This window comes from Microplitis mediator, chromosome 5 (assembly GCF_029852145.1).
Source record: "Microplitis mediator isolate UGA2020A chromosome 5, iyMicMedi2.1, whole genome shotgun sequence".
NCBI lineage: Eukaryota > Metazoa > Arthropoda > Insecta > Hymenoptera > Braconidae > Microplitis > Microplitis mediator.
In genome coordinates this window covers 19,767,365-19,782,189 of record NC_079973.1, presented here as the reverse complement: position 1 = coordinate 19,782,189, position 14,825 = coordinate 19,767,365, and the positions used below count along the sequence as shown (strand labels likewise).

The following is a 14,825-nucleotide window of genomic DNA, read 5'->3' as shown; positions in this document are numbered from 1 at the left end:
AGATATATATTTATTTTCCATGTCTAGTTGTAAAATAACAATATCAATAGACAAACAACATAAGATAATTGCCGAGTAAACATATGACAAACGCATGTATTAAATTCCTGTCACTTACGCAAGGTGACAAACCAGACATACGTTGAATTTAATTGAGTACATCTTCCAAGATAACCTTGTTATTTAAAAAAACTATCGCCATATAAAAAAACACTAATTTTTATTCTTCAGTCTCTGACTCAGGTCATCAACATTTCAACCATCGTCTGTTTCTTCTTCTTATTCATCACCATAAATATAAATATTTATATAATAACTACATACTTAAAATTAAAACTACAACACATCTATAAGATTATAAAAAATATATAATAAATATCAAGTACTCCATATCCAATTATTTCAAACAAACTTGTTAAACGTCAGCGCACGAACCTGTCATATTAATATCACGGTAAGTTTGCGGTCAAGTACGATTGTGTAACAATAACGTGTTCGCCATGATCAATATATAAATGCTCTTATATAAATATATATATATATATATTTTTTTTATGTATATTGTATTAAAATTTAAATTGCAAAATTTTTGACTAAAAGTACCATTTTTTTTTAACATCTTAAATTTTTTTGATAATCAATCAATTTCTTACAAAATTAAGCTTTTTATTTATTTGCTTAAGGTCATTCTCAGACAGTGCCTCCCCCCACTTTTTAAAAATATTCAATGACTAAATTGTAATCTGTGTTCAAATTTTGATAATGAATGGAAAGAAAGTTAAAGATTAATTGAAAAAAGGAATACACAGTTACAATTTCGTGGAAACGGATTTTAAAAATAAATTTACAGTTGATATCAATTAGAAGTTAAACGAAATTTGGAAAATAAATTTCAATAGAATTTTAGATTAATTTTATAATTCAAATTTTCAAATTTTTAGGCTAAAATTTATTCATCAAATTTTGTTTAACTCCTACTTGTGTAAAAAAAAATTGTTGAAAAAGTGCTTACTACTCTAAACTTCAGAACATAATACAACGACGAACTTTTTAAACTTTTAAAAATTCAAGAGAAAAATCATTAAATATCTCGATATTATTAAGATACGCTAAAAAAAAGTTCATAAATAGTTGAATCGTTTATTTGAGAAACCCCATAAGTCAAGAAAACAAAATTTTTCAGGAAACACAAAAAACATTTTTTTGGAAACACCTGACATTAAAATAATAAATAAACAATTAGATACAATAATGTTAGCGTCTCTGAAAATGATTCCAACAAAAAAATTTAATTTTTTAACTGAAACTACTTAAAAAAATTATTTAAAGTTGATTGACTTATGGGGTTTCTCAACCAAACGAAAAAAAAAGTTATATGGACGGATTTTTGCAATAACGTCTTAACTTATAAGGTTAGTTAAGACGTTATTGCACAAATCCGTCCATATAATCATTGTTTTTTTTAATTTTTCTACTCAAATCATTTATTACACTGATAAAATGAAGTATTAAATATGTATTTGAACTCTGAAACTCAGAAATTACAAAAAATTATAATTAATTTAAACATTTTAATTAGTCATATAACAGTCAACAATAAAACAACATTTGAAATTAATTTCCCAAAAAAGCGCGAATTTTAAATAAAAAAAAAAAAAAAGTTATTTCTGTAAAACTAAAACTGCATATGTTTATTTGAGTCATTGACTTATGGGGTTTCTCAATTAAATGAAATTGCTTTCACCCCGTTAATTATTTTTTAAACGCTGATTTGATGCATATTTTGATTGATTTCTATGGAGGGTCATCCAAAGAACCCAAAAATGCAAAAAACCCAATTTCGTAAAAAACATGACTTATGGGGTTTCTCAAATAAACGATTCAGTTAAAAATCAGTTTTTTCTGAACATATTTTGCAGTGAAAAAAATTATGTAGCCTAGCATTTTTAATGGAACGTCAAAAAAAGTTTACATCACGGAAAAAAATTAACTATATAAATTGAGAACGACAGGTAATATAATTATAAAGAGAGCAGTAAATACTATCATTCGAAATAGTAATTCTTTCATTTATGATTAAAACGTGAATAATTACAGGATAAGTATGCAAATTTATTGTCTATGTAAGAAAAATTACTATTTGAGGTTTAAAAATCGTAACTGATATTAAGAAAATTGACACGTATTATAAAATTTATTATTTGGTATGTTAAAATTCCCCATATTGACACTCGGGTTCCGGGTTATAATTTTAAACACTAATTTATAAAGTTTTTTTCTTTCCGTTTAGGTGAGTCAAAAACGATAATTTGTAGTATTAAGAGTATTGTTTTTTTCTTTGTATTTTCAGAAGTTAACAAAAAGTTTGTCATTGTAACGCACTTACAATTTCGCCGAGAGGGATTTAAAAAAAATATTTACAGTTAATATCAATTAGGAGTTAAACGAAATTTGAAAAGTAAATTTCAATAAAATCTTCATACCAATTCATAGTTCAAATTTTTAAATTTTGGAGGGTAAAATTTATTTGCCAAATTTCGTTTAACTCCTAATTGATAACAATTGTAAGTAATTTTTTTAAAAATCTATATTACGACGAAATTTTCCTTTTTTCAATTAACGCTTTAATTTTTTGGAATTAATTAATAAAATTTTCATACTGTTATGACAGTTCAAGGTCGTTAAATATTTTCAAAAACTGTTTGAGAATACCCTTAATTAAATCGGTATATGATTTTAAGCAAATAATAATGATAATAATAATAATAATAATAAAAATATATATTTATAAATATAGTCCATAAAAGTCAAAAATAATTGATACCATTCGTGTTGGATTTCGAGGTAAAAAGTGACGGTCTTGTTATATTTTATGTCGACTGCATAATAATATACTTTAGCATTCGAGATATATAAGAATAATTATTAACGAGATTGGAAAGTAATTTTTCATTTTAATGGAAAAAATTTAATTACTTCATTTTTATGTTAATTTTATACTTAATTTATTATTATTAATCTTGTAATTATTTTTTTTTTTTATAGACATCTAATTAATTATCATATATATTTATTAGATGACTATGACCGGAGGCGACCTCCGGGATACGGAAACATAAAATAAGTAGCTCTTCCTTGAGGTAGACCTTGTCATATTCCAAAGCTGCAAGGTGGTGAGTCTGTCGTGACATGGATAAGTAAGCAGCAGAGTACTCGAGATCTACGTACTCATTTATCACCACTGATTAAATTACTTTTTTTTTCTCATGTCAATTTATTTGTATTGATTTTTTCTCTCTACATCTTTTATTATTTTGTTTGTTTTATTATCTCCATTGCCATACTGATATACTTAGAGGTGGAAGGGTGATAACGCGGGGAAGTAACGAGTCCAGTGGCCTGAAGGTTGATGGAGACCATGACCAACAAACTGATGACGTTTATGATCCATTTGCAGCACGAATTATAAAACAGCCTAATTCGTATGTGAATAAGTATTTTAATATAATGTACTAATAGACGCGTAATTTTGTTGTATGTGTGTCTGTATTATTTAAAGTTAGCAGGTGACCTCGTCCACTCACGATTATCACACGATTGCTTCCTGTAATTTTACTGAAAATCGGCGGTCCTATTTTGTCATTTTTTTTTTTTTTTAATTTGTTATTATAGTAAATTAGGCAGGAAATAACTCATAAAAGTTCCATTAATTATTTGGTTATAAATTAGAACCGATGAAAATAAATTTTTTTTTAATTATTGTTTAACCAGAAATTATGATCATGACATTGACAGTCAATCAACAATTTTTGGATTTTTTTTTCAAAATAATAAATTATAAAAAAAAAAAAAACTTAAAATATGCACATGTAGAAAATTAAAAAAACTACAGGTGCAATTTTTAAAAATATTTTTTTTTTAAATTCATCGTTTTGAAAATAAAATCAAAAAATTATTAGACGTCGGCTAACTTCAGTATCATTAGAAATTTTATAATTATGGAATTTGACTTCAATTAATCATCAATTTTTTAAAAGTAATTATAAAAAAACAATCGTTATTTTCAAAGAAAAAATTGGCGATTTATTGAAAATTATAAAAAAAATGTAATTTAATTTTTTTATCAATTAGGGAAAGGGTATCAAAATTTCTACAAAATTAAAAAAAAGTTTTTAAAAACAAATTAAAGAAGTGGAAATTTCTTGTAAAAAATTTGAATATTGTTGCCTTTCACTTCTATAAATTCTAATATTATTTTATAAGTTTTTATTTAATTAAAAAATAATTAAATTTAATTATTTATCAATTAAATATTTAAATAATTAAATCATATTAAAATCTTTAATTAACTTCCATGAATTCGTATGTAATTAAATAAAAATTTATGGCCCAAAAAAGTCGATGGTGAAATTACATAATTGCTAAAAATTTATAACTTCAATAATTAATGAAATGAAAAACATTTTTAAGCTTTGCAATATAAATAAATAAAAAAAAAGTTTATTAAAATATAAATCTACTGAATATTAATAGCTAAAGACAATGTAATATGCAACAAGTGAAAAGAAACTTGAGATTTAAAATAATGGTTGGATTACAGGGACTTGGTGGTGTTCATGCACCTGCTGAAGGCCTCGATTGGCAGCGGCATACTTTTTCTTCCACACGCGTTCAGGCGAGCCGGGTATGCAACGGCCTTAGTTTCCAGCGTGGTGATCGGACTGATAAGCTGCTACACCGCTGTCCTCACAGTAAGTCAGCTAAAGTGCAGTATCATTCTCATTATTTTTATGACTCCGCTGTTTTTCTTTTTCCCCTTTTAATCTTTTTTTCGTCGCCAATTTATCAAGGCTCCTTTCAATCACGAATATCATTTTTTTATCTCCTTCCACACTTATACATCGTCAAAAATTGGGAGTGAATTCTGAGTGATATGGATTTTATTTAAATCCGAATTCGCTTCGTCACTCGAAGTTTAAAAAAAAATCACTAAATATACGGAGTAGACAGGGAGTTTGATTTTTAGAGGAGTGACTTTGGAGTGATTTGTATTTTATTCCAATCTGCATTCACTCCGATTCGGAGTTGTAATATTAAAATGAACTTTTTTTAGGAGTTAATTTCACTCAATCGGTTTTTCAAAACTAAATTAAACTCCCCTTTGGAGCGAATTTCGCATTCACTCCGGATTTACTTCACTAATATTTTACATACTGTCAAAAATTTGCGAAGTGACCGCCGATTTTTAATCCGGAGTAAATGCGGAGCGGATAACTTTATGTATGTAATCCGCTCGAAGTAAAGTTCACTCCTACACTGAAAAAAGGGAGTGAATTCGAGTGATTACGGATTTTATTTTAATTCGAATTCACTCCGTCACTTGGAGTCCCAAAGTTGAAGAAAAAATCACTCTGCATTCGGAGTAAATGAAGAGTTTGATTTTCCAGCGGAGTAATTTCGGAGTAAACTGAATTTTATTTAAATCCGAATTCACTCCGGTTCGGACTTTTAATATTAAAATAAACTCCTGTTAGAAGTGAATTTCGCTCCAAAAAATTACCAAATTATCTACTGATAAATATGTCTATAAAAATGTATGTCGAAAGATTAAACTCTAAAATAATGAAATGAATTTACAAATATAATGATGATGTCAGTTAGTTGTTGTAAATTTAATAATAAAAAGGGTGCGCCCGCATTCTTATTACTAATACCTATTCCTAGTATTCCTTTTATTTATAAATATTTTATTTAAAATATATATAAATTACATAACAAAACTATCTTTTATTTTCTCTCAATCATTATAGTAATCCATTAATTAAATAAATAATGAGTAAGTCAGTAATGGAAATGGTGATTAATCAAAAAGTCAAAATCAATCAATGTCTTGTATTTTTTTTTATTTATATTTATTTCATTTATTTAAATTGTTATTCAGTTTTTGCTGCTTCTTAATATTATAATTATTGTTGCACAGTAAAAAATTTTGTGTTAAAATCAATATTATCTCTGTGTTAAAAATGGCCCACACAATATTTGCCTTATTTTTCAACACAGTTGATTCTTAAAACGTCAGTGGCAACACCAAAAAATTGTGAACTTTTACATTTTATTTTTATATCGTAGATATTCATTAAATATAATTGGTATATATTTTAGAGGCTGTCAAAAGTGATAACAATTATTATTTAACATTTAACTATTTTTTGATAGTTACCAATATTTGAATTAAAGTCGTTTTTAAAAAAATCACGTAATATTTTATACCAGTTGTAAATAGTACACTGTAAAAAATCGGGAGTGATTTTGAAGTGATTACTGATTTTATTTAAATCCGAATTCACTCCGTTTCTTTGAGTTGCGGAGTTTTAGAAAAAATTACTCCGTATACGGAGTAAATAGGGAGTTTGTTTTTTCGAAGGAGTGATTTTGGAGGGATCTGGATTTTATTTCAATTCGTTTTCTCTCCGATCCGGAGTTTTAATATTCAAACAAGCTCCTCTCCGGAGTGAATTTTACTCGAAGAGGATTAAATAAATACAGTAGTCCATTCTGAATTCACTCCAGATTTAATTAGCAATTTTTTTAGTGTAAATCGAATAATTAAAAAAAAAAAAGAGACATTTTTGCTTAGCGAAAAAATAATTTTCACATTGCTTGAAATAATTCGAAATTATAACTATATCTTTTTTTTAGTACACTCTAAACATGAATTAGTTAAAATAAGTGAATATTCACTTATTCATGTTTAAAGAGTATGATACACATTCCAGCTTTTGGTAAACGATGAATTTGATACATTAATTACCTATAAAAAAGTAGCGTAGTAAACTCGGATTAAATTCGAAGTGAATGCGGAGCGAATGACTGCTTATTTATTTGATCCCCTTGGAGTGAAATTCGGAGTGAAAATCACTCCGAAGGAGAATTTATTTTAATATTAACAGTCCGAATCAGAGTGAATTTGGATTTAAATAAAATCCGCAATTACTCTGAATTCACTCTCAATTTTTTACAGTGTAATAAACAATTCTAAAGTACGCAGTTGAAAATTTTGTGTACTTGTGTACAAAAATACAATGGTTCAATTTTTTGTATCAATTATATGACATCATCAAGTGTAAATGTAACTAAAGTTGAATGTGTTATCTGATCTCAACAAGATTTAAACCTGTGTTATTGTTTGACACAAGTATAGTGTGTTAAATTAACACAACAAATTGAGTGGACCGTTTGGGACATGTAATTTGTGTTAAATTTAACACAAATTTTTCAACTGTGTAAATTGACATTTATAAAACGTTGATTTCACTTCCATTTTGTGTTAATTTTAAAGTAACACCAAATAAATGTTGATAATTTTGATTTTTGTAGTAGATTACACTTTTGAAGCGTAAAATTGTAGATCGATTTAAAATTTTCGACTAAGATATCGAAATGTGTTGATTTAACACAAAATAATCAACACAAGAAATTTAACGCGGCCGTTTTTAACGCCGAGACAATATTTTTTACAGCGTAATATTGTTTTATTACTTATATTGCAATATATAGGTGCAGTGTTCACATATTCTTTGTAAACGGTTTAAAAAACCATCGATGGATCTCGCTGAAATAGTATCCTCGTCATTTGCACTTGGACCAAAAAGAATTCGAAAGTACACAGTTCACTTCAATGTCATTACAAATATACTTATATGTTTCATTCAATATGAAACAGTTATTATATACTCGATATATGTCGCTACCTCAACACAACAGGTAATTCATTACTGCCACGGTTATATATTACTATTATTATTATTATTATTAATATACGTAGTATAAACTCGTAACTAGTTTAAAGTTGACTCATCTTTATGGAATTTCAGTACATAAAATTATTCAGATTTTTTAATTGATATTACGTGATTTAAGGTCGAGCAAAACATGACAGCAAAAAAAATTAATACTCATTCTTTTTTTTTACTTTTCAATTTACATAAAAAAAAAAACTTTTTCATAAATGTAATAAATGAAAAATTTTTTAATAATTACTTCAAGTGAACTTGAAATTCATTTGTAAATTTCCGGACAAAATAATTCGTATAGAAAAAAATTGTTATTATAAAATTCCATAAATATAATGAGAGTAAAAAAATAATAATTAAATTTTAGTTCCAGTAAACTAAAACCGGAAATAGTCAATTTTCGTAATAATGATCGTGTATTTTGTTTTGCTTATTGTAGTGATTTACTCTTTAAATAGATATACATCATACTATACATACAAATTAATAGATTTTGTTGATTATACAAATATATAAATTATATTAGAAGCGTTTCTGAGTAAATACCATCAGTTTAATACGTAATAATTTCCGGTTTGTATAAATTTAAAATAAAGTAAAACCAGTAAAAATGTTTTGTAAAATAAAATTAAGTTTAACCGGAAATTACAAACTTTGTTAATTGACATTAATCTCTACTTAAATTTATAATACGGACATGATAACTATACACACATACATGTATGAAAAAATAAGTGATTGATAATCAGACAATCACTTAACATTCATTCATTTTCTCATTCATTCATTCACTATTTCATTAATTATACTCATTGTCATTATAATTATTATTATTAAATTCTTTTTTTAATTGCAGATAATTGAAAATTTCGTAGATACATCAATCAACATTCGTATCTACATAATAATATTTTTGCCGATTTATTGTATCCTCGCATTGATGCCAAATTTTAAATACCTCATGCCTTTCTCCATTTTGGGAGCAATATTTCTAGGACTAGGATTTACAATAACGCTTTATTATTTCTTCGAAGATTTCAAATCACCTGGACGGCTAGAAATCTTTACTAATATTACCTCAGTACCTATTTTCAGTAGCATTTTTTTATTTGCCGTTCATAATATGACGATGATAATGCCCCTAGAAAACAGTATGAAAAATCCAAAAAATATGCCGCGGATATTAACGTTGAGTATGATGTTAAATATGTTTATTTATATGGCATTCGGATTTTTTGGATATAATAAGTATCAAGATGCATGCGATACAGTCATTAAAAACTTACCATTTAATCGAGTGTAAGTAATTATTCATATATATACACTAGGGTGATCCAAAAAATAACAAATTTTTTTTTTTTTCTTCCAAACAGGTTCAAAAGTTTCATTTAGATAAAAAAAGACGCCTGTGAAAATTAGAGCTCTTAATATTAACATTAAGAGGTTCCTCATCGCACTTTTCTATTTTCCATAAGAATAACATGGGAAAAATTTTTTTTACGTCTTCTGATTTTTATAAGTAGCTAACGATGCGTCATAGAAATAATTGGCAGGCATATTTTTGAAGGGAATTGAATGCTCTACAAAAAAAGATTCTTATCATTTTTTGAGGAATCTATTTGTTCAAAAGTTATTTGTGGTTGAAGTCGAATTCATATTAAATTTTGAGATTTTCTTATTTTTCCGGCGGAACTATCAGACCTATTACAAAATATCATTGGACCTTTTTTGTCGACAATTTCGTTCCCTAGAAGTTATTTTTAATAAAGTTTTTTCGAATTCCGCATTGTTTTCTAGTTATTTTTATTTTAATGTGATGCTCATAAAAAAATAGTCTTCTGATCGATTTTAAGAGCTTGACATTAAAATAAAAATAACTAGAAAGCAATGCGGAATTCGAAAAAACTTTATTAGAAATAACTTTTACGGAATGAAATTCTCTACAAAAAAGGTCTGATGATATTTTGTAATAAGTCTGATAGTTTCACCGGAAAAGTAGAAAATCTCAAAATTTAATATGAATTCGACTTCAACCTCAAATAACTTTTGAACAAATAGATTCCTCAAAAAATGATAAGAATCTTTTTTTGTAGAGCATTCAATTCCCTACAAAAATATGCCTGCCATTTATTCCTATGACGCATCGTTAGCTACTTATAAAAATCAGAAGACGTAAAAAAAATTTTTCCCATGTTATTCTTATGGGAAATAGAAAAGTGCGATGAGGAACCTCTTAATGTTAATATTAAGAGCTCTAATTTTCACAGACGTCTTTTTTTATCTAAATGAAACTTTTGAACCTGTTTGGAAGAAAAAAAAAAAAGTTTGTTATTTTTTGGATCACCCTAATATACACATAGATATTATCTGCTTCGCTTTATCTATTTAGTTATGCAGAAGTACTCAAATTCATTTATGTGCATATATGTATTAATATTTTTTAAAATTCATTACCTACTAGTTTTCTTACAAATTTCATGTTAATTTATGACCAAGTCGATCAGACTATTTTTTATTACCATGACTGTTTTTGTTCCTTATATAATACGCAATATCGCTTAGCGAGTTTGCTAATTAAATTTATTTAGAGCTGAGTGTGGAATATTCCGTTAATCACCTTGAATATGTAACAAAATATTAAATCAAGTTTTTATTTATTCATTTATTTATATGATAATTTTATATGATACTGAAGTTAGTCGACGGCTAATAAGTTTTTGAATTTTTTCAAAACAATAAATTGAAAAAAACATTTTTTTCAAAAAACTGCACCTATGGTTTTTTTTAATTTTCTACACGTGCATGCTCTTAGTTTTTTTTTTTTTGTAATTGATTTGTTGAAAAAAACATCTGAAAATTGTTAATTATTCAAAATTTAGTGAAATTTTATAGATTAATAAATAATGATAAGGAAAAGATCCAATTAAATTTTTCAAGAGTTTCAGAGAATCCGAAAAATTTTTTTTTTCATATATTTAATATTAAAGCTTATGATAAATCACAGGCTTCATCGAATTTATTGATTCTTTGTAAATTTTCAAAAATTCAATTAAATTTTTTTCTTGACATTATCTACTAAATATGTGGAATTATATTTGATTCTAAAGAATAATTCTAAAACCGACAGTACTAGTGTAATGAAAATCTTATTTTTTTTTTAATTATACGAAAGTTCAAACGTACTCAATTTTATTTGGGTAAATTAATTATTTTGAATATGATTAAATATTTTAAGAATACCCAATACAATAAAAAAAAAAAAGTTTTTAATTTTATCAAAACTTCTCTAACTATCGTTGATTTTTTATTGATTTTGAAACAGTACATAGTACTCAGGGTAAAACGGGGCATACACTATAAAACATTTTTGAACTTAGTGTAGTGTAAATGACGATGTAAAAATTTTGGTGTGAAAATTACACCAAATATTGTGTTAAATTAAGGTGGTGTGACTTAAAAATTTTACATCGTCAAGCGTGTAAATGTATCATTTATGATAACCCGTATGAAACAAATATATATCCGGGATATATACGGGCAAAATTTCATATATGCGGCATATATTCAGATTTTCCCGAATATATACGGAGATATACTTTTTCCGTACGGGAATTTTAATCAAAATTATAACGAGTATCACGGAATGGTGTAAAAAATTAGATTACACCGTGTAAAAATTACACGGATGGATAATTTACACCATTATTTCACACAGCACAGCCGTGTAAAGTTTCCGGGGGTCATTTTTACACCAAAATTTTTTACAGTATGTAAATAATTGTAAAAGAGAAGAGAAATTTTGTTTTATATTATTAAATAATGACAGATTTGTGTGAAAAAGATAAAAATCATAATCAGTGTTTAGAGTCACAAAAATGAATAATTTGCTTAGGCATTGAATTATGCCTCGTTCTCTCCTGAATATATGTGTAGAAATTAAATAAATAATGAAAAATAGTGACTCTGTCACCTAAAGATAATTTAATTTCAATGAAAAATAATGTTATTTTTTAGCGCGTCAAACCTCGTTAAAATAGTTGTAACATTGTCCGTGATTTGTACATATGGCCTTCATTATTATGTGCCAGTGACTATTCTATGGCCAATAATAATTAAAAAATCTGAAGCGATAATAGGAAATCATGCTAAAATGTATGAAATTCTATTCAAATTATGTGGTGTAACTGTTTCAAGTAAGACATAACTTATGTTATATCATACAAATATCCATGCGTTTGTGATTCAGGTGTTTCGAAAATTTATAAATTTTTTTTTACTTGACATTTTATTTTATTTTATAAATATTTAAACTGTGTATTAATATATTTTTTCCAGCATTGCTTGCTGCTGCAATTCCACAAATGGTACCGGTACTTGGATTATTGACAGCTTTCAGTATGACATCTACAATGTTATTAATGCCTATTGTAATTGAAATAATGACCAAGTGGTACGACAAAACGCCATTTATTTATTTGTTTTTGCGTTGGACTAAAAATGTTATTATTATTACAATGTGGCTCTTGCTGTTTGTAAGTTAATTTTTTAAATTTCATATTTTGCTATCATACTTAATAATAATCGAAACAATATTTTCAAAAAATAGTGCAAAAATAATTTTTCAATAGGATCAATAGACAAGTTTAGAAAAACTAGTAATCAAAATATTAATTTTTGGATGCAATACTAAATTACTTTAATGAAAAATTCTACAACTGTCAAAAACACAAGTTTTTGTCAAAATATTTTCACACGTACTATTGCAGTCATGTGATTTTTTTCTGTCACAAAATAATTTATAAATTTTATTTTATTTTTTAACTTCTCGCTATAGAAATTAAAAATTTTCAAAAAAATATTTAGTGATTTTGAGATCCTAGGAAGCTATTCAGGCTTTTTCAGAGGAAAGCGCATGTGTGTGTGTGTGTGTGTGGAGGGGGGGGGGTATAAACTAATTTTTTTCACAGCACAGGATCGACTATTTTATAGATTTTTATTTTAGAAAAATTTTATTGTTTTCTAAATATGAAAAAAAAATATATGCATATATTTTTATATATTTATTTTATTTTCTGAAGACTTAGAATTCTTTACTAAATTATATTTAATCAAAACAAAACAAATGATTTGAAGATTAGAGTAATTTTTTCTTAGAAAATGTTAATTTATTACCGGAATTTCCTGAGTTTAATCTCTAAAAAAAAAAAACAATACGATAAAAAATTTAATGACGAATAGAATGAGATTAAAAAAATCCGAGACCCTGCTAAAAAAAAAAGAAGAAATTTTGAGAAACATAAATTTAAGTTTTGATCAGTCGACTACGAGTTATTTATAACGTCTCGATAATTAATCTCGATAACCTTTGAAATTTTGAGAATTTAAAAAAAAGCAATTTCTTCAATAAAAAGTAAATTTCATAAATTAAATATGAAAAAAACATTTATCACTAAAATTAGTGAATAGTCTTCTCATTCATATCAAAATACAAATTTTCAAATATTTTATTGTTAAAAAAATAAATTCCATGAATTTAATAATATTTACATAACAGTATAAAAAAATTACCATATTTACTTTTATTATTCCTCAAGATAAAAAATAAGATTAATTGTAAAAAAAAAAATTCTTCGATGAGGATTTCGTGCAAATATCTAAAGTTGTCTTAACAGTTAATAAGAATTATTGTTATTAAACATTTAATTATTTAATTATCATAATAAATATATACATATACATATATATTCCAGATATTTGGAGCAGTGGAAAATTTACGTGACATTATAAAAACCTTTAAAGAAGAAACAAAAAATGATTTATGTTAAATAAATTTAAGATAAATACCAATAATTAGAAAGTTATATCAAATCACTTCAATGAAATTTCTTTTTATTAATCTCCCCACTTCTGATTTACCAGAAAAAAAAAAATAAACATCAACAAAAAATAATTAATTATTTGTATTGTTAAATATTAAAAGTAAGTTAAAAAAAAAAATCACAACCGCAAGATAATACCGAGTCACGTGTATTCTAGTGAAAAAAAGTGAAAGGACGAACGAGATCGAGAATGCAGACACTGACGGGGATTTTAAAACCGTAAGTGCAATAAAGACGACATTATTGTCGATTAGCGTATGCGTGAGAAGAATAAAACATTATTTAACTCACTTACTTATAGTAGGAATATTATAACCAGGACAAAAACAATCGGGGAGAGAAAACTATAGATCGAATCGAACCTCTAATGTAAGCAATATAATGTAATGTAACCAGATAAGTGGCGAAGAAGTAAGAGGAGTAAGAGCTGAAGGAGGAATAAATTGGAGGTGGTAGAAGAGATGAAGGTGGCAGTTGTTGTTTATAGCTAAATAAGAAGTGGTGGTCGTATTTACGACAAGAGAAAGGGAGAGACAAAGTGTGAACGCATAACAGAAGTTAATCGTAGTTAACGGGTTCATAAGTACGGACGGATTCTATTACCTGTCCTCTTTAATTTAACTTATAATTTAATATTTAACCACAACTTTTAGTTTCATTACTTCTTCCTCTTTAAATTTTATTTTTTTTCCCTTCTTAACATATATCGTAATATATACATATCTATAATACAATAGAAATTAACAACACCTTGAGGACAGTTTAAAGTTTCCCCCACGAGTTATTTCTTCGTTTCATACTGATGACTTACCAACAACGCGAACGACCCTCACGTGTATTAACATCATCATCATCATCATCATCCACATCCACTATATATATTACTGCTTGATACCACGAGACACTTGAGTTACAATTTGTCTCTCGAACAATCCACATTCATTGTTTTTTTTATATAAAGAAGAGTACAATTAATTGTTTAATAAAATATAAAAATGAATTTGAAAATTTAATTTTATGTAAAAAGTGAATTTTGTTTATTTGTTTACAATAAATAATAATCAAATTTAAGTGAATTGTGTGTTACTTGTGTCAGCAAATTATTAATAAAGGTATTTTTTTATTTTGATAAAGAAATTTTTTTTTATAATAA

General features: G+C 26.2%; 1 protein-coding gene across 2 annotated transcripts; it reads left to right on the top strand.

Annotated features, from left to right (window-relative positions):
* LOC130667678 (proton-coupled amino acid transporter-like protein pathetic) lies at nt 1-14,748 on the top strand. 2 transcript variants are annotated; one of them, XM_057469443.1, is made up of 10 exons: nt 1-454; nt 3,078-3,197; nt 3,357-3,482; nt 4,601-4,751; nt 7,558-7,764; nt 8,650-9,092; nt 11,808-11,986; nt 12,129-12,325; nt 13,544-13,891; nt 13,977-14,748. In XM_057469443.1, the coding sequence occupies exons 2-9, from the start codon at nt 3,190-3,192 to the stop codon at nt 13,616-13,618; spliced, it is 1,386 nt and encodes a 461-aa protein (XP_057325426.1). In that variant the 5' UTR covers nt 1-454; nt 3,078-3,189; the 3' UTR covers nt 13,619-13,891; nt 13,977-14,748. The 2 variants fall into 2 exon arrangements, with proteins under 2 accessions (XP_057325426.1, XP_057325425.1); XM_057469442.1 differs by having other exon boundaries at nt 13,974-14,748.
* The last annotated feature ends 77 nt before the right edge of the window (nt 14,749-14,825 follow it).

Coding starts and splice junctions, on each gene's coding strand:
- LOC130667678 (XM_057469443.1), top strand. Junction 3,483..4,600: donor ATTATAAAACAGCCTAATTC/GTATGTGAATAA, acceptor GTTGGATTACAG/GGACTTGGTGGTGTTCATGC. Junction 4,752..7,557: donor GCTACACCGCTGTCCTCACA/GTAAGTCAGCTA, acceptor TGCAATATATAG/GTGCAGTGTTCACATATTCT.